Raw genomic sequence first — 27,500 nt, 5'->3', positions numbered from 1 at the left:
GGTAGCTTTCACGTGAGAGGTAGCTTTCAGGTGAGCGTTAGCTTTAAGGTGAGAGTTAGCTTTCAGGCGACAGTTAGCTTTCGGGTGAGCGTTAGCTTTCGGGTGAGAGGTAGCTTTCAGGTGAGAGGTAGCTTTCAGGTGAGCGTTAGCTTTCACGTGAGAGTTAGCTTTCAGGTGAGAGGTAGCTTTCAGGTGAGCGTTAGCTTTAAGGTGAGAGTTAGCTTTCAGGCGACAGTTAGCTTTCGGGTGAGCGTTAGCTTTCGGGTGAGAGGTAGCTTTCAGGTGAGAGGTAGCTTTCAGGTGAGCGTTAGCTTTCACGTGAGAGTTAGCTTTAAGGTGAGAGGTAGCTTTCAGGTGAGAGGTAGCTTTCAGGTGAGAGGTAGCTTTCAGGTGAGCGTTAGCTTTAAGGTGAGAGTTAGCTTTCAGGTGACAGTTAGCTTTCGGGTGAGCGTTAGCTTTCGGGTGAGAGGTAGCTTTCAGGTGAGAGGTAGCTTTCAGGTGAGCGTTAGCTTTCACGTGAGAGTTAGCTTTAAGGTGAGAGGTAGCTTTCAGGTGAGCGTTAGCTTTCACGTGAGAGTTAGCTTTAAGGTGAGAGGTAGCTTTCAGGTGAGCGTTAGCTTTCACGTGAGAGTTAGCTTTAAGGTGAGAGGTAGCTTTCAGGTGAGCGTTAGCTTTCACGTGAGAGTTAGCTTTAAGGTGAGAGGTAGCTTTCACGTGAGAGTTAGCTTTCACGTGAGAGTTAGCTTTAAGGTGAGAGGTAGCTTTCATGTGAGCGTTAGCTTTCACGTGAGAGTTAGCTTTAAGGTGAGAGGTAGCTTTCGGGTGAGAGGTAGCTTTCGGGTGAGAGGTAGCTTTCGGGTTAGAGTTAGCTTTCGGGTGAGAGTTAGCTTTCGGGTGAGAGGTAGCTTTAAGGTGAGAGTTAGCTTTCGGGTGAGAGTTAGCTTTAAGGTGAGAGTTAGCTTTCGGGTGAGAGGTAGCTTTCGGGTTAGAGTTAGCTTTAAGGTGAGAGTAAGCTTTCAGGTGAGAGGTAGCTTTCGGGTTAGAGTTAGCTTTAAGGTGAGAGTTAGCTTTCGGGTGAGAGTTAGCTTTCGGGTGAGAGGTAGATTTCGGGTGAGAGTTAGCTTTCGGGTGAGAGTTAGCTTTCGGGTGAGAGTTAGCTTTCGGGTGAGAGTTAGCTTTCGGGTGAGAGTTAGCTTTTGTGAGAGGTAGCTTTCAGGTGAGAGGTAGCTTTCAGGTGAGAGGTAGCTTTAAGGTGAGAGTTAGCTTTCAGGTGACAGTTAGCTTTCAGGTGAGAGGTAGCTTTAAGGTGAGAGTTAGCTTTCAGGTGACAGTTAGCTTTCAGGTGACAGTTAGCTTTCAGGTGAGAGGTAGCTTTAAGGTGAGAGTTAGCTTTCAGGTGACAGTTAGCTTTCAGGTGAGAGGTAGCTTTAAGGTGACAGTTAGCTTTCAGGTGAGAGGTAGCTTTCAGGTGACAGTTAGCTTTCAGGTGACAGTTAGCTTTCAGGTGACAGTTAGCTTTCAGGTGAGAGTTAGCTTTCAGGTGACAGTTAGCTTTCGGGTGAGAGGTAGCTTTCGGGTTAGAGTTAGCTTTAAAGGCCCTGTGAAGTGTGCACCTGTGCATGATCTGTTATGCTAATACGTATAGTAATGACCAAAATTGTCCATTGGAACCCATATCAAAAAATGTTGGAATAGCAACAAATTTGACGAGTTTTGAATTTTCCGGGGAAATCTGCAGTCGACCTTCGCCTTCGTGGGCGTGGCTTGCGATCTACTGCGTGACGTCACGAGATGGACGCCGCCGCACTGTTTACATTCACCACCGTTCGTTTTTTCTCTTTTTCAAAGTCGAATTTCTCAACGTTTTTGAGCTAGTATTTTCCTGGAAAGTGTGTCGGAGTCGACTGGAAGTGATTGCCAATCGAGAAAACCTGACAATGGAGGCGACAGGGAAGAAAGAGGGATGAAAAACACAGGGGAAACGATGCATTGCCGCTGGCTGTAGTAATGTCAAGTCTGCCGAAGTGGCGATGTTTCTGTTCCCAAAAGATGAAGGTGAGCCTGGCTGGTGTCATTGTTTCGTAGATTATTTGATTGATCATGATAAATAAAGGCCAGTGGTCGATTCGAGAGAGAGAGAAAGAGAGACTGACAGAGTTACAGGGTTGTTGTTAGCATCTGGTGCTAGCTCGGAGCTAACGGAGATTAGCTGTTTCAACAATAAGGAGAGGGAGAGTGCTCTCCTGTGGGACTGAGAGAGATAACGTCAGCTCAGGGAGGTAAACTGTAGCCTAAGTTATCTCAGTGGGTTTGGTCATCTATGTAAACAAATATTTCCATCTATGTAATATTAGTTGTATAAAATAGGTTAAGAAATCCTTCCAATGTTTTTTGATTATTGAAATATATGTTTCATATGAGTGTTGAGAGCTGTATCCATAAATCTCTTAATGTTGCCCTCAAAGTGCACCAGATTGATCACTTTCCTCATCTATCCTGTCCGAAAAGCTGTCCAAATTAATCATTTCTCTCACACTAGTATCACTTTCCAGAGTCTCCGCCATGTTTACAATCGCAACTGGGTACATCCTGTGACGTCACAGCCACTATCGTCTGCAACTTCCGTTAGGCTCAGACGGCAAAATTAATAATTCATTAATTCATTAATTATGAATTATTAAAAATTATTTTAGACATGAACAGGCACAATGAAATGTAAGGAATGAAACTGCCATTTCATTTTGGTGCAAAAACATGCACTTCACTGGGCCTTTAAGGTGAGAGTTAGCTTTCGGGTGAGAGGTAGCTTTCGGGTTAGAGTTAGCTTTCAGGTGAGAGGTAGCTTTCGGGTTAGAGTTAGCTATAAGGTGAGAGTTCGCTTTCGGGTGAGAGTTAGCTTTCAGGTGAGAGGTAGCTTTCGGGTGAGAGTTAGCTTTAAGGTGAGAGTTAGCTTTCGGGTGAGAGTTAGCTTCCGGGTGAGAGTTAGCTTTTGTGAGAGGTAGCTTTCAGGTGAGAGGTAGCTTTAAGGTGAGAGTTAGCTTTCAGGTGAGAGTTAGCTTTCGGGTGAGAGGTAGCTTTCAGGTGACAGTTAGCTTTCAGGTGAGAGTTAGCTTTCAGGTGAGAGTTAGCTTTCAGGTGAGAGTTAGCTTTCAGGTTAGAGTTAGCTTTAAGGTGACAGTTAGCTTTCAGGTGAGAGGTAGCTTTAAGGTGAGAGTTAGCTTTCAGGTGAGAGTTAGCTTTCAGGTGACAGTTAGCTTTCAGGTGAGAGTTAGCTTTCAGGTGAGAGTTAGCTTTCAGGTGAGAGGTAGCTTTAAGGTGACAGTTAGCTTTCAGGTGAGAGGTAACTTTAAGGTGACAGTTAGCTTTCAGGTGATAGTTAGCTTTCAGGTGACAGTTAGCTTTCAGGTGACAGTTAGCTTTCAGGTGAGAGGTAGCTTTAAGGTGAGAGTTAGCTTTCAGGTGACAGTTAGCTTTCAGGTGAGAGGTAGCTTTCAGGTGAGAGGTAGCTTTAAGGTGAGAGTTAGCTTTCAGGTGACAGTTAGCTTTCAGGTGACAGTTAGCTTTCAGGTGAGAGGTAGCTTTAAGGTGACAGTTAGCTTTCAGGTGAGAGGTAGCTTTCAGGTGAGAGTTAGCTTTCAGGTGAGAGGTAGCTTTAAGGTGAGAGTTAGCTTTCAGGTGAGAGGTAGCTTTAAGGTGAGAGTTAGCTTTCAGGTGACAGTTAGCTTTCAGGTGACAGTTAACTTTCAGGTGAGAGGTAGCTTTAAGGTGACAGTTAGCTTTCAGGTGAGAGGTAGCTTTCAGGTGAGAGGTAGCTTTAAGGTGAGAGTTAGCTTTCAGGTGACAGTTAGCTTTCAGGTGAGAGGTAGCTTTCAGGTGAGAGGTAGCTTTAAGGTGAGAGTTAGCTTTCATGTGACAGTTAGCTTTCAGGTGAGAGGTAGCTTTCAGGTGAGAGGTAGCTTTCAGGTGACAGTTAGCTTTCAGGTGACAGTTAGCTTTCAGGTGAGAGTTAGCTTTCAGGTGAGAGTTAGCTTTCAGGTGACAGTTAGCTTTCAGGTGACAGTTACGGTACGTCTACACTACAGGCATCAAAAAATGCTTTCAACGCTTCGCCCATTCACTTGAATGGGGTGACGTAGAAGATTTTGAATCTTCACCGAACTGCATTGTGGGGAGCATGGCATGGCTTTGCAAGCATCACGAGCATCTATCGGCATCAAAAGTTGAACAATGTTCAACTTTTGAGGCTCGATGCTTGGCATCAGCCAATGAAATCCCGTTTATGCAAATCCCGCCAGTGCAAGCGCAGCCAATCAAACCGCGTGCAAGCTGGGAGAGCCAGACCGCAGTTCATTTCCTCATATTCCAAACGAGATATTACGGTAGCAAATCACCCGGTTCTTTACGACCGGAACTATTTACCGGGATACAAACCGGAGGAACCAGGCATGGAGGGAGGTGGCAGAGACAGTGGGTGAAATTGGTCGTTTTTTCGCCTGTTTGGAGAGTTTATATCCAGTTTACTTCGTTTTAACATTGCTATTGCTCTGTATGTCGGGGGCGGGAGATTCATGTGATTGGTTGCTCGCAAAAAATCGCCAAGCTTCAGACACGCCCAGCTCCAAGATTTTTTCATGCCTGTAGTGTAGACGGGCCGTTAGCTTTCAGGTGAGAGTTAGCTTTAAGGTGACAGTTAGCTTTCAGGTGAGAGTTAGCTTTCAGGTGAGAGTTAGCTTTCAGGTGAGAGTTAGCTTTAAGGTGAGAGTTAGCTTTCAGGTGACAGTTAGCTTTCAGGTGACAGTTAGCTTTCAGGTGACAGTTAGCTTTCAGGTGAGAGTTAGCTTTCAGGTGAGAGTTAGCTTTCAGGTGAGAGTTAGCTTTCAGGTGAGAGTTAGCTTTCAGGTGAGAGTTAGCTTTCAGGTGAGAGTTAGCTTTCAGGTGACAGTTAGCTTTCAGGTGACAGTTAGCTTTCAGGTGACAGTTAGCTTTCAGGTGACAGTTAGCTTTCAGGTGACAGTTAGCTTTAAGGTGACAGTTAGCTTTCAGGTGAGAGTTAGCTTTCAGGTGAGAGTTAGCTTTCAGGTGAGAGTTAGCTTTCAGGTGAGAGTTAGCTTTCAGGTGAGAGTTAGCTTTCAGGTGACAGTTAGCTTTCAGGTGAGAGTTAGCTTTCAGGTGACAGTTAGCTTTCAGGTGACAGTTAGCTTTCAGGTGACAGTTAGCTTTCAGGTGACAGTTAGCTTTCAGGTGACAGTTAGCTTTAAGGTGACAGTTAGCTTTCAGGTGAGAGTTAGCTTTCAGGTGACAGTTAGCTTTCAGGTGACAGTTAGCTTTCAGGTGAGAGGTAGCTTTCAGGTGAGAGGTAGCTTTCAGGTGACAGTTAGCTTTCAGGTGAGAGTTAGCTTTCAGGTGACAGTTAGCTTTCAGGTGACAGTTAGCTTTCAGGTGAGAGGTAGCTTTCAGGTGACAGTTAGCTTTCAGGTGAGAGTTAGCTTTCAGGTGAGAGTTAGCTTTCAGGTGAGAGGTAGCTTTAAGGTGACAGTTAGCTTTCAGGTGAGAGTTAGCTTTCAGGTGAGAGTTAGCTTTCAGGTGACAGTTAGCTTTCAGGTGAGAGTTAGCTTTAAGGTGAGAGTTAGCTTTCAGGTGACAGTTAGCTTTAAGGTGAGAGTTAGCTTTCAGGTGAGAGTTAGCTTTAAGATGAGAGTAGCTGGTTGTGAATTGGAGTCTAATGGAGAGAGAGGATTTAACAGAACAGCAGTTTTAATAAGCGACTCTTACTTTGAGTTTGCTCCCCACGGCGGGGGTGTTCTGGATCTCCCACATGCCTTCAGTGAAGCCTTTGATCCGGACCCCGCTGCCGAACTTCAGCTTGTTCCCGACGTACGGCACAATGTTCCCCGGAGGGATCGTTCCTCTGAGGACGGATATTAAACTTTGAAGTCACCATGTCTTTGCTGTCAGGATTACTGTGTGTGTGTTGTTGTGTGCATTTATGATTGGTTGAAACTAGTTGAGGAGGGCCAAGGTTTAAACTTTCAGCATTCGGCCAGCCTGTGAAGGTTCCTCCCTCTCTGTCGCTATCATACGTCATTTGTTTTTGCTAAAGTTGTCTACAGACATGGTGGAGAACCTTCATTGTGCTGGCTCCCAGCTATGCGTGGGCGCGGAGCTCACCCTCACGGCCAAGGCCTCAGTAACTCACTGTCTCTACAGTGTCTGCACCTGGCTTTGGGTCAGGGTATGTTTTGGTCATTGGGTTTTCTTTTCACAAAAGGATATTCAAAAACTAAAAAGAACAGGATATTACATTTTCGAAATACAAGGCGTTTTTCTTTATCGTGGTCAAAAAGGGATTTACTCAACTTAAAAAACGGGATGATTTTCATTTTCTACTTCTCAAAACAAAAAATTAAATCTCTAGAAAACAGAAACAAAACAACTGCTGTCATATTCTGCTACAGGAAGTGACCTTACAAAATAAGAGCGCAGATGAGGACGGAATCCGTGTGTCTACGGTCCATTTGTTTTTCTTTATTAAACAAGTAAACTAGTTTGACTTCTACCAGAAATGAAATGAAGTACTCTTACTCTGTGTACTTTGTGAGTAATCCTCTGTCAGACTCCCCTCCATACATAATGCATGTTTTCTGCTATCTTTGATGAATGATACCATTAGTTGTTAATGAAAGTGATCCTGTTTGACTTTGTATTAGCCTACTACTTACAATACATTGAAGTACTTTTACTGTGTGTTTTTCCAGTAATCCTCTGTGAATGTCCCCTGCTGAGAACAAGAATGCATGTTTTTCTTTTAATAAGCGTTGAAACACCTTTCTCATGAGACTGATATTGTTGGACCGAGTATTTTAAGAGGATGGTAGACTTGATATCAGCTCTACTTCCAGTCAGTACTCCGGCAGCAGCATTTTACACCTTGGAAAGTCTTTAGAGTCTGGCCTGGATAGCTGGTCTACCCTTCAGCACACTGACACACTCTGTCACATGGTTGGCCTCTTATGAAGCTGCTGTCTTTTAAATATGATTATTTCTCAGCCGCTAGTTTGTACCTCGCAGATTCTTCCATCAGTCCCAGTCAACGCCTCCAGCACACTTCCAGTATCTGACTCCATATGATATTGTCCTGATGCTGTAAGGGTGATGCCCCATGATCACAACATGACCCCTCTAGAGTCTGAGTGCCAAGGACCTCATATTATGTCTGTCATTAATGTTACATCACCCATTATAACAGTTTGATTTCCTTTTTCTCTTCTCTTAACTTAATAATCCTGTCTTTAAGTATAATACAATGTAAAGTCCTGCACCATTTGAAGGCTTCAAAACAGGCATTTTTACTGTATGTGTTTGGAGAAATTACAATCAATGGCCCAGAATTGGCCCTCTATAGCAGTAAAAGTACTTCATAGTACTTGTGGGTGTAGTTTCGCTAGTACTGAGTCCAACAGAGTCAATCTCACGAAGAACTAAAGGCAACAAATAATAAAAACAAAGTGGAGAGGCGGCTGAGTGACCGCAGTGCAGAATCGCTATATAGTTTAAATCTCCAACAATGTTCTCCATTTTAGAAACAGGCGTATTATATTTACAGCCCTTAGTAACATCCATGTTCTGGGCTCAATGTGTGTCTTGGCTGTTTTCGTTGTAATGGTTAAATTCACCTTGTTTATAATATTATCACAGTTCCAAGCAAACGAGTGCTTTTGTTTTGAAATCACTTCCGTGAGTTTTGCCGATCCCCCCCCCCCCTCGCTGCGAGGACCATGAGACCATTTAGTAAGGTAAAAAGCAAAAAGGCCTCTCAGACGCTCTTCCGTTTACTTGTTTAATAAAGAAAAAAAAATGGACCGTAGACACACGGATTCCGTCCTCATCTGCGCTCTTATTTTGTAAGGTAACTTCCGGTAGCAGAATATGAAGGTCGTTTTTTTGTTTCTGTTTTTCTAGTGATTTTGTTTTTTGTTTTGAGAAGTAAAAACAGAATCATCCCGTTTTTTAAGTTTAGTAAATCCCTTTTTGATAAAGAAAAAAGCCTGGAATTAGTTTTTTCAATTTTAAAACAAAAATGAAATATCCAGTCGTTTTTGAATATCCATTTGTGAAAAGAAAACCCAATGACCAAAACATACACTGACCGCTTTGCTACATTAATATTACAAGCTAAAACTTTCTCTATGACTTTTCCCTCCGTTTCGTATCCAACCCATCAGAACCTGGGATTAGTGATTTTGTCTATTTATTCCAAAGTCATAGCAACATAAAAAGAGCCCAATAAGCTTATAATGTAATAATAAGAATCAGTCTTGTAATGTTATATAAAAATAGACTCCACAGTATGTACGTACATCTGATGAGTCCCGAAGAAGTAGACCGGGATTCTCTTGTTTTTTCCACCGCCGTCACTCTGACACACCTGAACACACAGAATATCACGTTAGCTAGGAATACACATCTGTACGCAGGTATTTGTGTTTTGTGTGTGTGTGTGTGTGTGTGTGTGTGTGTGTGTGTGTGTGTGTGTGTGTGTGTACCCTGGCAGGCCAGTGGGGGAATCCCTTCATCTTGGCGAACACCAGGTCTCCCTGTTTGAACTGGTCACCGTTTTTCCCTGGCATCGTGATAACTCTCACCTTATTGACAGAGAAAAAGCCTGATAGAAAACAGAAATATATTGAGATGACTTAATAACCATCATGTAATCAAGGGGCGTCTGAAAGACACATTTACTCATTGATTATATATATGTATATATACCAGTTTTAGTTTCACATGATGTGTAACTCTTCTCTTATCTTATTAAAAGTACATATTTATATCTGATATGTAATTAAGAAGTAATATAAAGTGACATAAAATGAAACTACAACTACCTGCAATCTGTATTTGAGTACATTTATTTGATTTACTTTCCAACCATGAACAACCGTTTGTTTATTGTTTAAACAACTCGTTTATTTCCATTTTAACAATTAAAACCTATTTTAGAAAGCGTGAAGTGTAAACTGTGACATAAACTGAGTAGTTTCTATCTATATTTTGCATTAATTTAGTAGCATTTATACATATATCACTGTTAATGCAAATCTGAGATATAATCCAGACAAACAAAGAGTATTAAAAGAACAATATGTATCTCTGATATGTAGCTAAGGAGTATAATTTATAAAGTGACCTTAAAATGTAGTTTCCAACCATAGAAAACGGGTCATTGTAAGGCTTTAACTGTTGCTAGATGTTATCTGAAAGGTATAAACCACATTCAAAGAGAGTAAAGGTCGTTTCCTTCCACCAGAAACATTTTTTAACCGGTTTTTAATTCTTTTTTGTTTCATTTCCAGCTCGTCCTGTCTTTGTTTACAAATACAGACCGTTAGCTCTGAAGCTAACTTTAGCATGTGGCTAAACCCTGAGCTGTAGCTGGACCCTAACTCTCTGTGGTTCATATCTATCTCAATGCAAGTTTACCGGGACATTGGAAGGTTTACAAACCGTAACGAACCCAGGGATTATGGTGTGAATCCGGAGATAAAGTCTCTGTTTTCTCTCGTTTCTAAGCTACGATCCTTGTTCTTCTTCTGTCGCCATGTTGACCGTGTACATCGTGTCACGTGACAAACAGCACTTTCCCGCTAGCGGCTGTACCATTGTGTGGGGAGACTGGACTGTACCAACTCGGGGTAAATCTGGCAGAAAATGTCAAATAAAACGAATTTCGGAGTAAAAATAATAATATATACACTTATTATCCTTCAACGAAACGTGATATTTTTAACTAACCTTAATGTAGATTGTATGCTAAATTATTCTTTACAGCCTTTAAGAAGCACATTATTTAACTTTCTACTACACTGAATTTATTTGAAAGATTTAATATTCAAATTATACACACAATATATATAATATTAAAGCTATGTTCACATACATTTATCGTTTTCTCAGTAATTATAATATATTACAGTATTTAGGATTCAGGGATGGGCTATTCTATTGATCGAGTACTTTTACTTTTAGTACTGTAAATATATTTTGGTGCTTTCACTGTTTAATGCACAACTTTTATTAACTGACATATTTCTTGTTACGTACTGGTACCGACAAGTTAAAAGAAATACAGAATTAAACTATTTATAGGTGTGTTTCTTTATAGACTATAAAATGGGCAGAATTGACAAACACATGCGAGGTAGTCTCATTTTAAGAACTACGATGTATTAAATAAATATACAAAGCTGTAAATATTTACACGTTTATTACAAAAACATTTTTCTCAAACCCAGCAGACAGGCTTAAAATGCCTATGAACATAGAGCTGGTTATTATTGTGTTTTTTTAATACAATAGCTGCTTTTTGATACTGATACCAAAAAACGATCTGATCAGAGAATATGTAAATAAATTACAAGTCTGACAGGGAATTTATAGAAGCTTTTTACAGTCCAACACTTCATATTTTAGTGTGTGATCATGTGTTCTTATATCAGTTCATCAACAGTCAGTTCGTCCAGTTTTTTTAATCACTTCCACTATCGCTGTCTTCCTCTTCTTCCTCCTCTCCTTTCTCCTCTTCCTCCTTCTTCTCAAGTTCCTCCATGAGTCCGGCGAAGAAGTCGTTTTCTCCGTGAGCTTTCTTGGTGAGCGACTTCATGCGTCCGTCTTTCTTCTTCCTCTTGCGGTACTCGGTGACCTTGGTGTTTTTTAAATCGGAAATGTCCCAGAACTTGATCAGCTGATCGTGGGCGCTGCTAACCAGGAAACGGGAGTCCCAGGATTTGTTGATTTCCTCGACAGGTTCTCCAACATGTTGCCCGATGCACCCGATGACCCGGTTGGGAAAGAGGTTCACGGCTCTGATGGAGGAAGGAGAGACATTTATATATAAGCATCCAATAAGGGTGAGGAATCAGGCTTATTGGTACACGATTGGTGGCCAACCAGGACAAAAGATATTATGGATTACCTTCGAAGTAAAGGGTTGTTGGACTATTTAACCAATATCAAACCAATTCAGGCCACAAAGACATCATAGTAGACCATTTAAAAAATAGTTTTGACCAGTTAAAGCCCATTTCGGTCCAGGTTAGAGCATCGAGGAACCAGTTTATGATCCCAGTCATTAAGTCGTACCATTAGAAAAAAATATTTTGGACTACTTGAAAATGTGCCATCATGACATCAGCTCAGACAATTAAAAGCTGATTTTTAAAATAATTTGCAGAGCGCTAAGAAACCAGTAATCCCAATGGGAACCGGACTCACCGGATGTACCCGTCCATCATTTTAGAGCGTTAAGTAACCAGTGTATGGAACCAAGATCATGTCTGACCATTACAACACCTGGTTGGACCATTAAAAGACCAGATTTTACCATAAGAAGCCAATTTTGACCATTTTAGATCATCAAAACATTAGATTAAAGCAGCGTTGTTAGTTAAAAGATTAGCTTGGTCCATCAAAAGAACATTTTAGGTCATATAAGATCACAAAAACACCAATTGGACTACAGAAAGACTGCGTGGTTCAACTAAGACCAATAAAACCAACGTAACAGCAATCTAGGACCAAAATCAAACAGTAATCCCAATGGGGAAAATTGAAAGATATTATGGATTATCTCAAACTGCTGGATCTTGTTACCAATGAGAAGCCAATTCGGCCACAATCACATCATATTGGACCATTTAAAAAGCAGATTTGACCATTTAAAGCTCATTTTGAACCAGATAAGAGCATCTAGAAGCCAGTTTACAATCCCAAAATCATCAATGTAACTGTAATCTGGGACTAAAAACCACCAGTAATCCCAATGGGAACCTGCCTCACCTAATGTACCCGTCCATGGAGGCGGTGCACATGATGTTGTCGGTGATCGGCACGATGCACTCCACGGACTCAGCTTTGATGGTGAATCGGTCGCTCGTTGCTCCGAATCCGTTCCAGTTGAAGATGTAGATGGTTCCTTCGCTGGAGCCGCAGATCACCTTCTTCCCCCGCTTCATCAACGCCACCGAGGTCAGATCTCCGGTCTGATTCTCCGACAGAAGCTCGAAACGCCGCCGTTTTATGTTGAAGACGCCCATCGTGCCGTCGCCACTGTGAGGGGCAATTAGAGGGGTTAAAGAGGGCCGTTAGAAAAATTTCAGAAAATGTAATTTGACGAAAAAACGTGAGAAAAATGTACGAAAAGTTGGAAGAAAAAAATGTTCCTGAAAAATTAACAAATATGTATAGAAATGTTTTAAATATCTATTAAATAAAAATTTCAGAAAATTGTGAAAAAAAATCCTAAAAGTTAAAGAAAATAATCGGAAATTGGAAAAATGATTCAGTATCCCCAATGTCCAAAAATATCGTGTTTTTTAACCAACTGCTTTTTTACCAACGGCAGCAACTAAAAACGATTGTCAGAATATTTCAGATAAGTTTGTAAAAAAAATCCCTAAAAAAAACATTTACAAATTGTCCGAAATGTTTGTGAAAAATGTCAAAAGAAAATTGAATATTTAAATAATACAAAATGATTATGAAAGTTTAAGAACCTGGTAGTGAGGAGGATCCTCTTGGCCGCGTCCACTGCGATGCCACTGATGTAATCCTCATGCTGTTTCAGATCCATGATGGCCGTCCCCTTCCTCATATCCCACACCTTCAGGAAGAACAACGGGACAAATTCAAGTCAGATTTATGCTTTTCCTCATATTTGGAAGCGATGTCGTTTTGAACACGTGAATTCCTCAATAAAAAAAATAAAAAAAGTAATACATTTAAATTAAACAAAAATAAATTAAATAAGAAGGAAAAATAAATAAACAAAATGTATTAAATAATGAAACCTTCAGAGTCCCCCCATCGTCCCCAGTAGCCAGGATGTTCTCGTCCACCAGCAGCAGGCTGTTGATTGGGGCTCCGTGAGCTCCTCTGATCCGAGTCACCAGCTGCCCTCGCTCCACGTCCAGTAGGTGGACCGCTTTATCTCTGGAGACGCTGTAGAGCTGCAACCCGTCAGCAGAGAAACGCACCTGCAGAGAGACAGGTAAGGAGGTTTGTTTTAGAGTTTTACACACAACCTCACCTGTGTGCAGGACTTCAGAAGTTCAGGTGTTCTTTAGTAAACAACAACAGAACCTCAGGTGTTCTTTAGTAAACAACAACAGAACCTCAGGTGTTCTTTAGTAAACAGACCCTCACCTGTCTGCAGGACTTCAGGTGTTCTTTAGTAAACAGACCCTCACCTGTCTGCAGGACTTCAGGTGTTCTTTAGTAAACAGACCCTCGCCTGTCTGCAGGACTGCAGGTGTTCTTTAGTATCTTTAACAACAACAGACCCTCACCTGTCTGCAGGACTTCAGGTGGTGTCCAGAGGACCACAGTTCCCGGGTCTCTCCCTCAGTACAGGAGTATGCATATGCGTACAGATCTCCGTCCACGTCTCCGCACACCAGCAGGTCTCGGGTCGGGTGCAGAGCCACCGTGTTGGCGATGGCCTCCAGCTTGATGTCCGCTGGAGTGTCCCTAATGATTGGCTCCTGAGGCCCCTCTTCATCATCTTCATCATCATCATCATCCTCCTCTTTCTCTTTCTCCTCTTCCTCCTCTTTCTGTTCCCTGTCTGAGGTCTCTGGAGCTTCTGGTTCTGGATCCATTTCTGGAGGATCTGAGGTTTCAACGTGTTCCGCGGGCGCTGCCATGTTGTTTTTTTCGTTTCTTCTACGGTGGAAACACGTGGAGAGTTAACAGAGGAAATGCACCACACTGCCCTCTAATGATCTTCAATGGAAACATGCTATTATTTTTGAAACATGAAAATAAAACACATTTGATAATAATAAGAACAATAATAATGTGTGTTCTGTTTTATTCTCAACTTTTATGTATTTATTCATACATTCATTTATTTTTTCCCATATTTATTTATGCATTTATTTATTATTTTATTTATGTATAAATATATATTTTTTCACATTTATTTATTCGTGTATTTATTTAATTATGTGTTTATTCATTTATTTATTTATGGACAGCGGGGCTTCGTTTCACATCGATGACGTAGGTAACATCACTAGTTATCAGCCAATCAGGAGTCGACGCGGAGATGACGTTGGGACGCTCAAAATGGCGTCAGATTCAAACGGCTCCTGGATAATATTTGCTGTAAGTTTTTAATAAAAGCTTTCTATAACGTTAATTATTAATATTGTAGTGTATGTAAGTAGTTTACATTGCCTTGTGTTGGTTATAGTAGATTAAAAGCATCGAAATGTTTTTATTGGAGATAAACCGTATTTGTTTGGGTTGTTTATCAAGTGGCGACAAAATCCCATTCACTAAATGTGTGATTTTCATATTAACTTGTTTATTGACAACTATGAAGATAACTAATACAAATAAATAACATAAATACATTTTTTATTACCTTTTTTTGAATTCGGCGGGTATTTGATTTACCTACCAGCAGGTAATATGAGTTTTGTCTCAGAGATGTAAATTGTAAACAGTAGTAATCTCTTCAATAACCTTTTACTATATACGTTGAAATTCTATAGAAAACAGACATATGTAGTATTTTAAAGGATGCCGAATTTTAAAGTCGACCTTTATAATACGTTAACCGTCTTTTGAATTGTTGTACATTGTTGTTTATATTGACTTTAACCGTATTTGTTTGGGTTGTTTATCAAGTGGAGACAAAATCCCATTCACAAAATGTGTAATTTTGATCATAACTTGTTTATTGACAAATATGAAGAGAAATTACTCAAATAAACAACATAAATACATTATTTATGACGTTCTTTTAAATTCGGCGTATATTTGATTCACCTAACATTAGTTTATATGAGTTTAATCTCAGTTGTAAATTGTAAACATTAAGATTTATGTTACTATTAACGTTGAAACTCTGCAGAAAACAGACATATTTAGTATTTTAAATAGGGCCGAATTGTAAAGTGTACCTTAGTTATAGGTAAATCTTGTTTTTTATTGTTTTAGATGTATTTTTAATGTACTTTATATTATTGTTGTGTTTAATTGATCGATTTGTAAACGGAGTTCGCTTTATGGTTGAGTGCATCTGCTGGCATGGCAACTCAAGCAGCCAGGCAACCGGCTTCATCCCCCGGCAGCAAAACAATCAAAACAACCTCCATTGTGCCTAAAGATGATTTAATACTACCTTAGAAAATATATTGCATTAATGTGCATTTAAAAAAACATCCCTCAGGGGTTTTAAAGTCGCCCTGACTGCAGGGAGACGCAGGTAGAATCAGCGGAGCGGAGGAGAGAGAGTGGCCGGAGAAAGGGTGCGGAGAGCAGGCTGAGCCGAGTGGAGCCGCGGGGGGAGAGAACCGCGGAGAGAAAGAGGTAAACAGCCACTTTATGGACTTTTTTACACCATTTTTTAGTTTTTAAACAAGATTGTTGGATATTTTCCCCCACATATGTCACTAATAATATAGTTTGTACACCACTGTGTTATTATTATTATCATTATTCCCTTTGTCTGACATTTTCCAGTTTTTTTTCTACTGTGTTTTTACACATTTCAGACTTCTTTAAGGATTTGAAAAAAAAAATGTATTAACATATTTTTCTGGCATTTTAACATATTTGTATTATGTATTTTCTGATATTTGTACTTATATATTTAGCCCATATTTTTCGTAATTTTTGAACGCATTTTCCCATTTTTTTTCAATTCTGTTTACATATTATAAGCTCCGAGGAGAGAGCAATGTACACAGTTACTTTTTTACAAATATTTCAGACATCTTTAAGATCTTTTTGGGGATATTTTTAAACAAGATCTTCGGATATTGTTCCCACATATTTCACTAATCTATTTTTCACGGCACTGTGTTTGATACAATCGTTTGAGATAGTATTCCCATTTATTTTATTTTCACGCTTTTAAGATGTTTCTTTACAAATGTTTTAGACTTCTTTAGATATGTTTTGGAAGATTTTCTTTACAGTTTTTTCTGATATTTTGCAAAAAATTCTCAGTATTTTTTCACGGACTTTTCTGACATTCCTATCTAAATATTGTAAGAATTATTTTTGAAAAACTTTACCTTTTGTTCCCATATATTCCTGACATATTTTCAGATTCTCATTGCACGTACAACTCTGGAAACTATGGATTGCATTATACTGTAATTCAAAAGAAACTGGAATATAAAGCCTGCCATGCATGCATGTAGAGATGTATATAGATACATTTTTTCAGAGCTGTTTATCACTAATAATATACTTTGGATACATATTTTATTCAGCTTTTGGAGTGGGACATATTTAATCCTTCATTTTATCTCAAAATCATCTGGGGAAAATAAACTATTCATACACAAAACAAATCACATATAAAGATGAATCTGTTTACTTTTATTTTGCAGTTTGAAAGAGATCATCACCACAATGCAACAGAAAGAGAAGAAGAGAGGAAGGAGAGAGGGGAAGGAAGGTGAGGAAGAGGAAGGGAGGAGGAAGAGGAAGGAGGTGAGGAGCAGGAAGATGGCGTCAGAAGGAGAAGAAGGAGGAGATTGGGAGGAGAAGAGGAGAAGGAGAGTCCATCAGCTGGAGAAGGAGAAGCTGGAGCTGACCAGCAAACACAACCAGGAGGTGAGGAACTGGAATGTTCTCCACTTCTTTCTATATTTGATGGCAAGTTTTCACATAGATCCAGATTACATATTATTTAGGATATTAGCTGATGTTTTAATTATACTTTGCAGATTTCTATCTACTTATAATTCTTGGATATTTAGACATTTAGAAGTCGATGTATTTTGGACACCCTAGATTTATTTTAGGGCACATTTTTCTATATTTTACAAATACTCTTTTAAAGATTTTTGCCAACTTTTTGATATTTTTCTCATATTTTACTGTTATTTAAATAATATGTTTGGACATTTTATACACACTTTGCAGACATCTGTTGTGTATAGTTTTGGAACATTTCTCTGATATATTTCCCACAAGTTTTAACATTTTTCTCATTATTTTCCAATGTATTTTGGACAGACTATATATTTTTGTTGGGATATTTTTCTCATATTTTAAATTTTGGACATTTTGAATAATTATGTTACCACATATATCAGATTGTTTTTGTATTTTTATTTGATATTTTTCACTGTTTTTTCAGAAAGTCTTTTTTGGACATTTTCGATATACATTGCAGACATCTTTTTTATTTATTTTTTACATTTCTCCGTCATTTTCTGATATATTTCCCACATGTTTAAAAAAAAAAATCTGATTATTTTCCAATGTAATTTTGGACAACCTATCTATTGTTTTTTGGATATCTTTCTCATATATTACTGAAATTTGAAATAATATTTTTTGGACTTTAAAAAAATAATAGTTTTCACACATTTATCAGATTGTTTTTTAAATTGTATTTGATATTTTTTCACAGTTTTTTCACAAATGTAATAATACTTTTTTGTGACATTTTCCAGATTATGTCCACACACATTTCAGACATCTTTATATCTTTGGAACATTTCCCCAAATGTTTCTGAACTTTTCCCCACATTTGAAACATATTCTACCAACATGTTTGGTATACTTTCCCCCCCTCAGGTGTGTGGGCTGCAGGCGGAGCTGACCCGTCTCAGGTGCTCTGTGGAGGGGGGGGAGGCTCAGAGAGAAGAGCTGCAGTACCAGATCACTGTGAGCCAGAGGGAATCAACCCGGGACAAACACACACTCACAGGTACACACACACACACACACACACACACACACACACACACACACACACACACACACACACACACACACACCACACACACACACACACACACACACACACACATACAGACTAAACTGTATGCACTCCACTGCAATATACGTGTTACAAAGATACAAAATAGCTTGTTTTATTTAAAATATGTCCCAAAAATTGCTGCAAATTACTTCGTTTTTCAGATTGCTTTATGCTAGTGTTTGTGTGTTGTGTGTGTGTGTGTGTGTGTGTGTGTGTGTGTGTGTGTGTGTGTGTGTGTGTGTGTGTGTGTGTGTGTGTGTGTGTGTGTGTGTGTGTGTGTGTGTGTGTGTGTGTGTGAGTGTGTGTGTGTGTGTGTGTGTGTGTGTGTGTGTGTGTGTGTGTGTGTGTCAGAGCTCCAGGTGACGGTGGCAGAGTTGCAGAAATCTCTCGACATCACGCGGCGCTGCAGGGAAGAGGACCAGCATGCATTGCAGCAGGAAGTGGAGGAGCGAGACAAACTGATCCACACCTTGAGCTCGGAGAACCAACGACTGCACCAACTGCTGCAGGTACACACACACACACACACACACACACACACACACACACACACACACACACACACACACACTAGATGTTATGCACATGCAAAAAAACTGAAAAATACTTTGTTTATGTTTAAAATTAAATGTTAAAAAGTATATTTTTCTCGTACCAGAATTAACTGCAAAACACCTGCTGATTTATTATTAGCATAACAACAGTTATGAGCATTAATTTGTGTTTCTTTGTTGTGTCCAGGATCAGGAGGAGGCGCTGGAGGAGGCGCAGAGAGAGAGAGAGAAAGAGGAGGAGGAGAGGAGACGAGAACACAGCAAACTGAAATACCTGGAGGAGAAGGAGGAGAGGAGCAGGAGGGAGAAGGAGGTGAGGAAGAGGAGGAGGAACAGGAGAGGAGGAGAGGAGAGGAGCAGGAGGGAGAAGGAGGTGAGAAGGAGGTGAGGAAGAGGAGGAGGAGAAGGAGCTGAGGAGTTGTATGAATGTCTCTTCTCTCCTCAGGTGTTGGATCAGAGAGTAAAGACTCTGGAGTCGAACATGGAGGCGGAGCGAGCCGCTCACCTGGGGTCAAAGTTCAACTCTGAGATCATCCAGGTGACGACCATCCTACTCACCGGAGCCGGTTTGAACTCTGTGTCTAATTAGAGAAAAGCCACTCTGGAGAGAACGATGAACTGATATGTAATGTCTCTCTCTCTCTCCGTGGTCATGTGACGGACAGCTGAGGGGGCGGGACCTGGAGGCGGCGCTGAGCTCTGAGCGAATCATCTTGCAGGAATCTCAGAGAGAGAGAGAGCTGCTGAAGAGCCAGATGAGAGAGGAGGAGAGAGAGAGGAGTGTGCAGAGGGAGAGGGGGCGAGAGAGGGAGGCAGCGCTGCACAGGTACCTTGTTATCAATTCATGCACAAGCATTTTAGTAAAAGCAGGTGATTGGTCAACCAGCTTAGAGATGTCCCGCCCCTTAGCCTATCACGTAACATGTGTTGCAGTGCTAGCCAATAGGAGCGCGAGTGTTCCGTAGTGATGTCATTATGTTCCGGATGTAAACAAAGGAGTCCAATGGAGACGTTTCTGGAGTGTCTGTTATAGTTATGAAAAAATACATCTATTGTTTTTCTGTAACATAGGTGTGTGTGTGTGTGTGTGTGTGTGTGTGTGTGTGTGTGTGTGTGTGTGTGTGTGTGTGTGTGTGTGTGTGTGTGTGTGTGTGTGTGTGTGTGTGTGTGTGTGTGTGTGTGTGTGTGTGTGTGTGTGTGTGTGTGTGTGTGTGTGTGTGTGTGTGTGTGTGTGTGTGTGTGTGTGTGTGTGTGTGTGTGTGTGTGTGTGTGCGCGCGTATGTTTAGGCTGCAGCAGGAGTACGAGCAGTGTAAGTCTGACCTCAGCGTTGCCTTGGAGACGGGGAGGACGACGAACTCTGACCTCAGACAAACGCTGGAGGAGGAGAAGAGACGACACACACACACACACACTCTGCTGGAGCAGGTAACACGCACACACACACACACACACACACACACACACACACACACACACACACACACACACACACCACACACACACACACTCTGCCGGAGCCGGTAACACACACACTCATATTTGTATGGATGAATGTGTATATTGTTGTTGTTGTTTGAATTCCCTCTCCTATGTTCAGGCGGCTAAACGGCAGAGTGATGCAGATGAGTGTGTGAAGCTCATCATGGAAACCCTCCTGCAACACACTGATCCCGCAGCAAAGCATGATGGGAGTTGTAGTCCCTGTGCTGACGTGCTGCAGCTGCTGAGGAAGACTCTGGAGACGAAGGAGCGACAGATCCAGGATCTGCAGCAGCTGACCTCAGATCAGAGCCGACAGCTGCAGGTACACACACACACACACACACACACACACACACACACACACACACACACACACACACACACACACACATCTGTATCTATAACAGTAGTCAAAACATCCTCCAAACAATATTAAATAATATTATAAAATATATAATAATATATTGAAGAACAATTTGTAAAAAAAAAAATCTTTATGTTTTTATATATATTTTAATTGTATTTTATTCTACAATTGAGAAGCTAATACAAATCCAGTTGGGAATAGATTAAGAATAAATGAAGTATTCATTTATTCTAACTCTGATCCTGATCCTAAAGCAGTTTAGAGGCGCATTAGCTCCCCCTGGTGGTCACATTCAGAATAATAACAATAATAATAATACATTTATTTTGGGGGGGGCATTTCATAACACCCAAGGACACCTTACAGGGCATAGGGGCAATATAGGGAACACTTAAAACTGTTGATTTAGTGAAGTATCAGCCGGGGTAAGACAAGACAAACAACAGGAAATGGACCACAGAAGGACACAAAGGACACAGGCTACAGATTGAACAGGTGGGTTTTGGATGTTGTGATGGAATCTGACTGTCGGATGTGTTGAGGCGAGAGCTTGGGACGGTGAGAAGTCCTGCGGACGAAGAGCGGAGGGTGCGGGGGGGGGGGGGGGGGGGGGGTGGTGTACTCCTGAAGGAGGTCGGTGATGTAGATGGGGGCTAGGTTAGGGAGAGCTTTATAAGTGAGTGGAGGGTTTTTGTAGTCAATACGGTAGCGCACAGGAAGCCAGTGTAGCTGAGTGAGAGTGGGGTGATGGTGATGAGTTGGTGCGGGGGATGACCCGGGCAGCAGAGTTCTGGATTATTTGCAGTCTGTTGAGGAGCTTGATGGGAAGGCCAGAAGCAGTCATCCATCCGGGATGTCACGAATGAGAGGACCAGGATTTCAGTGCTGGGTCGGGACAGAGATGAGCGGAGTCTGGAGATGTTCAGAAGATGGAAGAAGGCAGTGCACACACACACTACTCTCTCACACACACACACATACACACACACACACACACACACACACACACACACACACACACACACACACACACACACACTACCCTCACACACACACACACACACACACACACACACACACACACACACACACACACACACACTACTCTCACACACACACACAAACACACACACACACACACACACACACACACACACACACACACACACACAGTCCCCCCAACAGTCCAAGCCTATAGCAGCTAAACTAACGTGTCTACATACATGCACTCCCTTAGGATAGGTTGAGGGATAAGGGTAGGAAGTAGGAAGTAGGAAGCAGAGGTGGAGAGGCACAATCAGGGAGAGAGGTCCCCACTGGAACCTGGACTGGTTAGAGGTAGGAGTAGGTCTGTGACCACGTTCCACACTCCCCGGCCGGGCTAGGCCTCCTCTGCAACCTGTTACCCTCTAATAGACCTCCAGAGGTCAGAGAGGGGAAAGGTTTGGATAAAGTTTTAAATATAAGATCTTCTGTGAATAATGTTTTAGTTTTTAGATTAAAATGTTGTGCTTTTTTCCTCTGCAGGCGTTACAGCAGGTGTCAATCAAACTAAACGAGGAGGTGACACGCCTTCAGACGGAGAGCTCTGATTGGTCGACGCAGAGGGAGGAGATGGAGAGAGAAAGGGAGAGAGAGAGGGAGGAGATGGAGAGAGAGAGGGAGGAGATGGAGAGAGAAAGGGAGAGAGAGAGGGAGGCAATTGAGAGAGAGAGGGAGAGAGAGAGGAAAGAAAAGGAGGGAGAGATGGAGAAAAATAAGGAGGAGAGGGAGAAAGAGAGGGAAGAGATGGAGAGAGAGAGGGAGGAGATGGAGAGAGAGAGGGAAGAGATGGAAAGAGAAATGGAGAGAGAGAGGGAAGAGAGTGAGAGAGAAAAGGGTGAGATAACGTCAGGAATCCAGAAGATCAGCGAATACTACGAGGAAGAATCAAAGGTGATTATTTTATTAAGTGTTTTCTTTGTTCTCCATTTTTCTTTCTGGAGTAATGTGAGAAAAGAAAAGTGAAATAACGTTCCTTTGTGTCGACCTATCAGCGTGCACGATGTGTCTGACTGTGTCCTCTGCGTGAGACTGGACAGGACTTCATTACGTTGGCAACATTTAATTACACTGTTTCTAATTCAACTAGAAAACTGTGTGTGTGTGTGTGTGTGTGTGTGTGTGTGTGTGTGTGTGTGTGTGTGTGTGTGTGTGTGTGTGTGTGTGTGTGTGTGTGTGTGTGTGTGTGTGTGTGTGTGTGTGTGTGTGTGTGTGTGTGTGTGTGTGTGTGTGTGTGTGTGTGTGTGTGTGTGTGTGTGTATGTGTTTCAGGTGCGTCTCTCCTTCCTGTATTGTGTGTATCAGCGTCTTCTCGCCGGCTGCGTCCTGCTCCGTCAGCCCCAAAGCATGCTGGGTAATTTCACCTGGCAGGAGCTGTGTGATGTCATCAACGAGCAGGTGGGTCAAGTGACCTCCGACCTGCGGGAGGCCAACGACACGGTGAGAGACACTGAAATGTTAATTTGTGTGTGAGATAAAAAAAATATGAATAATTGTATATAATAAATCAATATAAATTAATAATTAAATATAAAAATATATTTAAAAATATGAATAATTTATAATGAATAATAAATAAAAACAACATTAAACGAAAATATTAATAGTAAAAAACATTCTTTCTAGTTTTAAACTAAACACCTCTCCCTCTGTCCCTCCCTCTCTCTCCTCCCTCTCCCTCTCTCTCTCTCTCTCCTCCCTCTCTCTCTCTCTCTCTCTCCCTCCTCCCTCTCTCTCTCTCTCTCCTCCCTCTCTCTCTCTCCCTCTCTCTTTCCTCCCTCTCTGTCTCTCTCTCTCTCTCTCTCTCCTCCCTTAGATCGCCCACCTGCAGAGTGTGTGTGAGCAGCGGAGTGCGTGTGTGCGCGAGCAGCAGTGTGTGTTGTCTCGTCTGAAGGAGAGTGTGAGGAGGGGGGAGGAAGAGAGGAGAAACCGACACACACACACCGTCACACAGCTGCAGGAGGAGCTGCAGGTAACACACACACACACACACACACACACACTCACTCACTCACTCACTCACTCACTCACTCACTCACTCACTCACTCACACACACACACACCGTCACACAGCTGCAGGGGGAACTGCAGGTAACACACACACACACACACACACACACACACACACTCACTCACTCACTCACTCACTCACTCACTCACTCACTCACTCACTCACCTCACTCACTCACTCACTCTGACCCCCCCCCCCCCCTTCTGTGTCTCAGGTGTGCCGCTCTCAGCTCTCCTCCCTCCGTCACCACGCCTCCTCCCTGACCTCCGACCTCTCTCTCCTGCGGGGGGAGGCGTCCTGCTTCCTGAGGGCGTGCGGCCTGCTGGGGGGGGCGCTCACACACACACACCTCCGCCTGCAGCAGGTGTGTGTGCAGAAGAGGGTGGTGTGCAGACGGCTGCAGGAGAGGGAGGGGCTGGAGGGCGAGGTGAGGAGCCTGCTGGGAGCTCTGGGAAAGGAAGAGGAGGAGGAGGAGGAAGGGAGGAAGAGGAAGATGGCGGTGAGGAGGTGGAGGAAGAGTGTGTGTGTGGTGATGGCGGTGAGGAGGTGGTGTTTGATCAGTAAACACACAGCTGTGGTGTTCAGGCTGCAGAAGGGAGGAGGCTGCAGCGCTACGAAAACACAGGAGGGTCAACACACTCCCACCTCAGGTGAGGGCCAAGACATTAAAAAAAATTCTAAATATTTGATATTTTTCCCTCGAAATTTTGAAAAAAGCAATAACATATTTACAAATATTATTTAATTTAATAATTAATTCAAGAATTAAAAATATTGACTTGATGTTTTATAAAGATGCTGATGGAGGTGTGTGTGCTCGCTGGCTGCGCTCCAAACGTCTCTCCTCCGTCATCCTGTCCTCCATGGCCGACCTGCAGGGGGCGCTGACACACTCTGGTAACACACACACATATACACTCTGGTAACACACACACGTATACATACTCACACACACACACACATATATTTATTCAGAAAATGTGTTATTCAAAATAAATGAAAAAATTACTACCAATTAATCATCTCTTATTTGGGTCGTTAAAAGTAAATAAACATGATCAGCAAATTGTAGATAAACTTATAAAAAAAAGAAATAAATCAAACATTACAAATATGTCTCTCCAGGCTCCTCCCCTCCAGATGTGACGCCATTGGCTCGTTCCGCTTTGTCCCGCCTCCTGGATCACCTTCTCGACCAATCAGAGGCAAAGTCCGGTCTGCCTGGCACCAGATTGGACGAGGACTCGCTGAGCGGCCGTTTGAGGGGCGGGCTCAACAGAGTGACGCCTCCACAGCCCGACAGCAAGGTAAAACATGTATTATAATAATATATCAAGATGACATATTTATAATAACAGACTGTAGAATAGAACAAATAAACAATATGTTTTCAAAAAAATAAAGAATATTCAGGGATGTCACAGATAAAATAAAGAATAAAGAATAAATGTTATTTTATATGATACAACAACACACAACATTAATTACACATAATGTATTGATGATTCCCAGGCGCTGGTGTCGACCCTGCAGCAGCACTTCCTGGTTTTTAGCCAACGGCTGCACTCGGCTGAGGTGGAGAGGCGGGGCTTAAGGCTGGAGGTAGCCAATCTGAAGGGAGGACTGAGGCAGGAGAGAGAGGAGAGCTGCAAGACGGTGAGCACACACACACACACACACACACACACAGACAGACACAGACAGACACACACACAGACACACACACACACACACACACACACACACACACACACACACACACACACACACACACACACACACACACACACACACCTGTACTGTCTTTGATGAACAGACCTGACTCTTAGTGTGTGTGTGTGTGTGTGTGTGTGTGTGTGTGTGTGTGTGTGTGTGTGTGTGTGTGTGTGTGTGTGTGTGTGTGTGTGTGTGTGTGTGTGTGTGTGTGTGTGTGTGTGTGTGTGTGTGTGTGTGTGTGTGTAGGTCCCGGAGCAGCAGTTCCATAGTGTTTGTGTGGAGCTTCGTGAGGCACTGAGCAGAGAGCAGGAAGTCCAGACACTCCTACAGGAACAAACCGACGCTCAACACACACTCGGCCAAACCGCTCAGGTACGTTATATTCATTATTTAATTGTTTACCTGTTGATTAGGCATAGAGACGTTTTTGTGTATTTAAATCCTTACTTTAATAAAAAAACGTTTTGTCTGAAATGTTCTCTTTTTCCAAATAAATCAAATGTTTTAAATGTAATTGTAATATATAAATGCCCCTCCAGTCTCTGTGTGACGCTCGGCAGGAGGTGACCAGGAAGGACCGCTCGCTGAGGATTCTGGGTAAACACCTGTCGGGGGTGCAGAGGGAGAGGAAACACCTGGAGGAAGAGCTTAGCGACACACACAGGTAACACACACACACACACACACACACACACACACACACACACACACACACACACCTGTCACACCTCATTTTAACTGAAGTAGTTCACCCTTTATTTAACTTTTTCTTCTTTCCTAGACATAGAGATTGTCTGATCAGCAACATGAAGGCTGCGGAGACAAGTTACAAGCAGGTGAACACACACACACACACACACACACACACACACACACACACACACACACACACATATAACCTCCTTTCTGTATCTGATTAGTGCAGTTAAATCATATCTGATATCTGCTCGAGCTTGGAGCGTAACGTCTGCTGTCCTCAGGTCAGGGAGAGTCTCGTCCAATCACGTGGCTGCCTGTCAGCTAAGCCCCGCCCCCTGCCGGCACTCAAGGAGCACCTGAGTGGAGCAGGGTGCATCATGGGAGCTCCGGAGTTGGCAGCGTGTCAGGTGAGGTTGAACATGACATTTTGACATTTGTATGTGTTTTTATATGTTTTTGTTATTGTGCTTTTTATCTTGTTTTTAACTATTGTTTTATTATTTTGCTCCTATTGTGTCATTCTATATTTTATGTGTTCCCTGTACAGCTCTTTGGTCTACTGAGGTTGTTTTTAATTATGTAATATATATATCTATATAAGTAAATGAAGAAGACTTTATTTGTCGTATTGTTGGACTCTCTTTATTGATTCCCCTCTCTCTCCGCCTGCAGACTCTCCTCTCTTCCGCCTCTCAGCTGTTTCTCGCCTGCTGCTCACGGATTGGCTGGCTGGAACAGGAAGTCTCTGCCCACATCATTCACGTGACCACGCTGCGTGGCGAGCTGCAGGAAGTCTGTCTCCGTGACAACCTGGCCTTCATACCTGTGAGAGACGCTCTCACCTGTTAAGTTATTAATTTAAATAAAAATGAACTCATCATTTTCTGTGTTTCAGGTGGAGGGTTTTCCCGAAGCGTTCCCATTGGCTGACGTGGAGACCTGGCAAGCTATTCCTCTCTCTGATTGGTCGAATGAGCTGCCAGTCAGTTTAAACCCCGCCCCTTTCTCTCCTCTCTCCAAAGAAGTGAAGAAGAAGAGAGGAGGAAGGAAACAGATTTAAAATGTTTTTTTACAGAAAATGAAAACTAGACGAAGATATTTAGGAATATTTCTAGATTTAAATGTTTTTAAAGATGTTTAAATATTCTGACAATCTTTATGCTGTTTTTTTTATTTAAGTGTTCATCTGTAACAGCTGGTTGGTGACAAATGACTGAAGGCCATATGGTTGCCTGTGTGTGTGTGTGTGTGTGTGTGTGTGTGTGTGTGTGTGTGTGTGTGTGTGTGTGTGTGTGTGTGTGTGTGTGTGTGTGTGTGTGTGTGTGTGTGTGTGTGTGTGTGTGTGTGTGTGTGTGTGTGTGTGTGTGTGTGTGTGTGTGTGTGTGTGTGTGTGTGTGTGTGTGTGTGTGTGTGTGTGTGTTTGTGTGAGACCAGCTGTTTATTGTATGAGTTGTAAGTAAAACATTTCTCCTTTTTTACTCGAAATCTTTGTCCGGGTTTTTATTTTAAGTGATAAAAACAACAAAAAACATACATGACATGGATTGGGGAAAAGCTGAGTTATTTAAAATACAGTTTTCTGCTCATTTTCAGGTTTCTATGTGAGAAAGTTTTATAGACAGAAAAAACACGACAAACATTTTATTTTACTAACTGCAGCATCAGCACCACGACTGTGTGTGTGTGTGTGTGTGTGTGTGTGTGTGTGTGTGTGTGTGTGTGTGTGTGTGTGTGTGTGTGTGTGTGTGTGTGTGTGTGTGTGTGTGTGTGTGTGTGTGTGTGTGTGTGTGTGTGTGTGTGTGTGTGTGTGTGTGTGTGTGTGTGTGTGTGTGTGTGTGTGTG

General features: G+C 42.1%; 3 protein-coding genes across 8 annotated transcripts in view; 1 reads left to right on the top strand and 2 right to left on the bottom strand.

Annotated features, from left to right (window-relative positions):
• The window catches only part of psip1b (PC4 and SFRS1 interacting protein 1b), a 23,150-nt gene extending 13,500 nt beyond the window's left edge, over nucleotides 1-9,650 (bottom strand). For 4 of the 5 annotated variants that reach the window (XM_079668478.1, XM_079668481.1, XM_079668482.1 and 1 more), the window contains exons 1-4: nucleotides 9,512-9,650; nucleotides 8,544-8,662; nucleotides 8,358-8,425; nucleotides 5,773-5,908 (exon numbers count right to left, since the gene is read on the bottom strand). In XM_079668478.1, the coding sequence (XP_079524604.1) occupies nucleotides 5,773-5,908; nucleotides 8,358-8,425; nucleotides 8,544-8,627 (288 nt within the window). In that variant the 5' untranslated portion in view covers nucleotides 8,628-8,662; nucleotides 9,512-9,650. Of the gene's footprint in view, nucleotides 1-5,772; nucleotides 5,909-8,357; nucleotides 8,426-8,543; nucleotides 8,663-9,501 lie in introns of all 5 variants that reach the window. The other variant, XM_079668479.1, reaches the window with a different exon arrangement.
• A 594-nt stretch (nucleotides 9,651-10,244) lies between these two features.
• On the bottom strand, nucleotides 10,245-13,774 carry wdr55 (WD repeat domain 55). Its single transcript, XM_079672431.1, has 5 exons — nucleotides 13,341-13,774; nucleotides 12,843-13,028; nucleotides 12,549-12,655; nucleotides 11,833-12,102; nucleotides 10,245-10,859 (listed from the first exon to the last, which is right to left on the bottom strand). The coding sequence occupies exons 1-5, from the start codon at nucleotides 13,695-13,697 to the stop codon at nucleotides 10,523-10,525; spliced, it is 1,257 nt and encodes a 418-aa protein (XP_079528557.1). The 5' UTR covers nucleotides 13,698-13,774; the 3' UTR covers nucleotides 10,245-10,522.
• Nucleotides 13,775-14,038: 264 nt separating this feature from the next.
• ccdc171 (coiled-coil domain containing 171) lies at nucleotides 14,039-27,143 on the top strand. Of its 2 annotated transcripts, none has more exons than XM_079672430.1 (23): nucleotides 14,039-14,160; nucleotides 15,233-15,372; nucleotides 16,404-16,629; nucleotides 17,602-17,734; nucleotides 18,140-18,297; nucleotides 18,530-18,655; nucleotides 18,788-18,880; nucleotides 19,008-19,168; nucleotides 19,630-19,768; nucleotides 19,941-20,147; nucleotides 21,720-22,127; nucleotides 22,505-22,672; nucleotides 23,049-23,204; nucleotides 23,458-23,893; nucleotides 24,039-24,140; nucleotides 24,369-24,550; nucleotides 24,756-24,899; nucleotides 25,206-25,331; nucleotides 25,499-25,623; nucleotides 25,741-25,795; nucleotides 25,940-26,065; nucleotides 26,331-26,483; nucleotides 26,554-27,143. In XM_079672430.1, the coding sequence occupies exons 3-23, from the start codon at nucleotides 16,426-16,428 to the stop codon at nucleotides 26,716-26,718; spliced, it is 3,567 nt and encodes a 1,188-aa protein (XP_079528556.1). In that variant the 5' UTR covers nucleotides 14,039-14,160; nucleotides 15,233-15,372; nucleotides 16,404-16,425; the 3' UTR covers nucleotides 26,719-27,143. The 2 variants fall into 2 exon arrangements, with proteins under 2 accessions (XP_079528556.1, XP_079528555.1); XM_079672429.1 differs by having other exon boundaries at nucleotides 18,530-18,715.
• Nucleotides 27,144-27,500: the final 357 nt, after the last annotated feature.

This window comes from Notothenia rossii (genome assembly GCF_949606895.1).
Source record: "Notothenia rossii genome assembly, chromosome: 3".
Classification (NCBI taxonomy): domain Eukaryota; kingdom Metazoa; phylum Chordata; class Actinopteri; order Perciformes; family Nototheniidae; genus Notothenia; species Notothenia rossii.
This window is presented reverse-complemented; position numbering and strand designations above follow the sequence as displayed.

Bases quoted from the DNA above. Each gene is read 5' to 3' on its own strand.
- wdr55 (XM_079672431.1), bottom strand. From the start codon at position 13,697: ATGGCAGCGCCCGCGGAACACGTTGAAACCTCAGATCCTCCAGAAATG. The intron at 12,656-12,842 runs GTTTCATTATTT...TTCTTCCTGAAG, and splicing joins ACGATGGGGGGACTCTGAAG to GTGTGGGATATGAGGAAGGG. The intron at 12,103-12,548 runs GTTCTTAAACTT...TGCCCCTCACAG, and splicing joins AGGATCCTCCTCACTACCAG to TGGCGACGGCACGATGGGCG.
- ccdc171 (XM_079672429.1), top strand. From the start codon at position 16,426: ATGCAACAGAAAGAGAAGAAGAGAGGAAGGAGAGAGGGGAAGGAAGGT. The intron at 24,551-24,755 runs GTAAAACATGTA...GATGATTCCCAG, and splicing joins CTCCACAGCCCGACAGCAAG to GCGCTGGTGTCGACCCTGCA. The intron at 25,796-25,939 runs GTGAACACACAC...TGCTGTCCTCAG, and splicing joins CGGAGACAAGTTACAAGCAG to GTCAGGGAGAGTCTCGTCCA.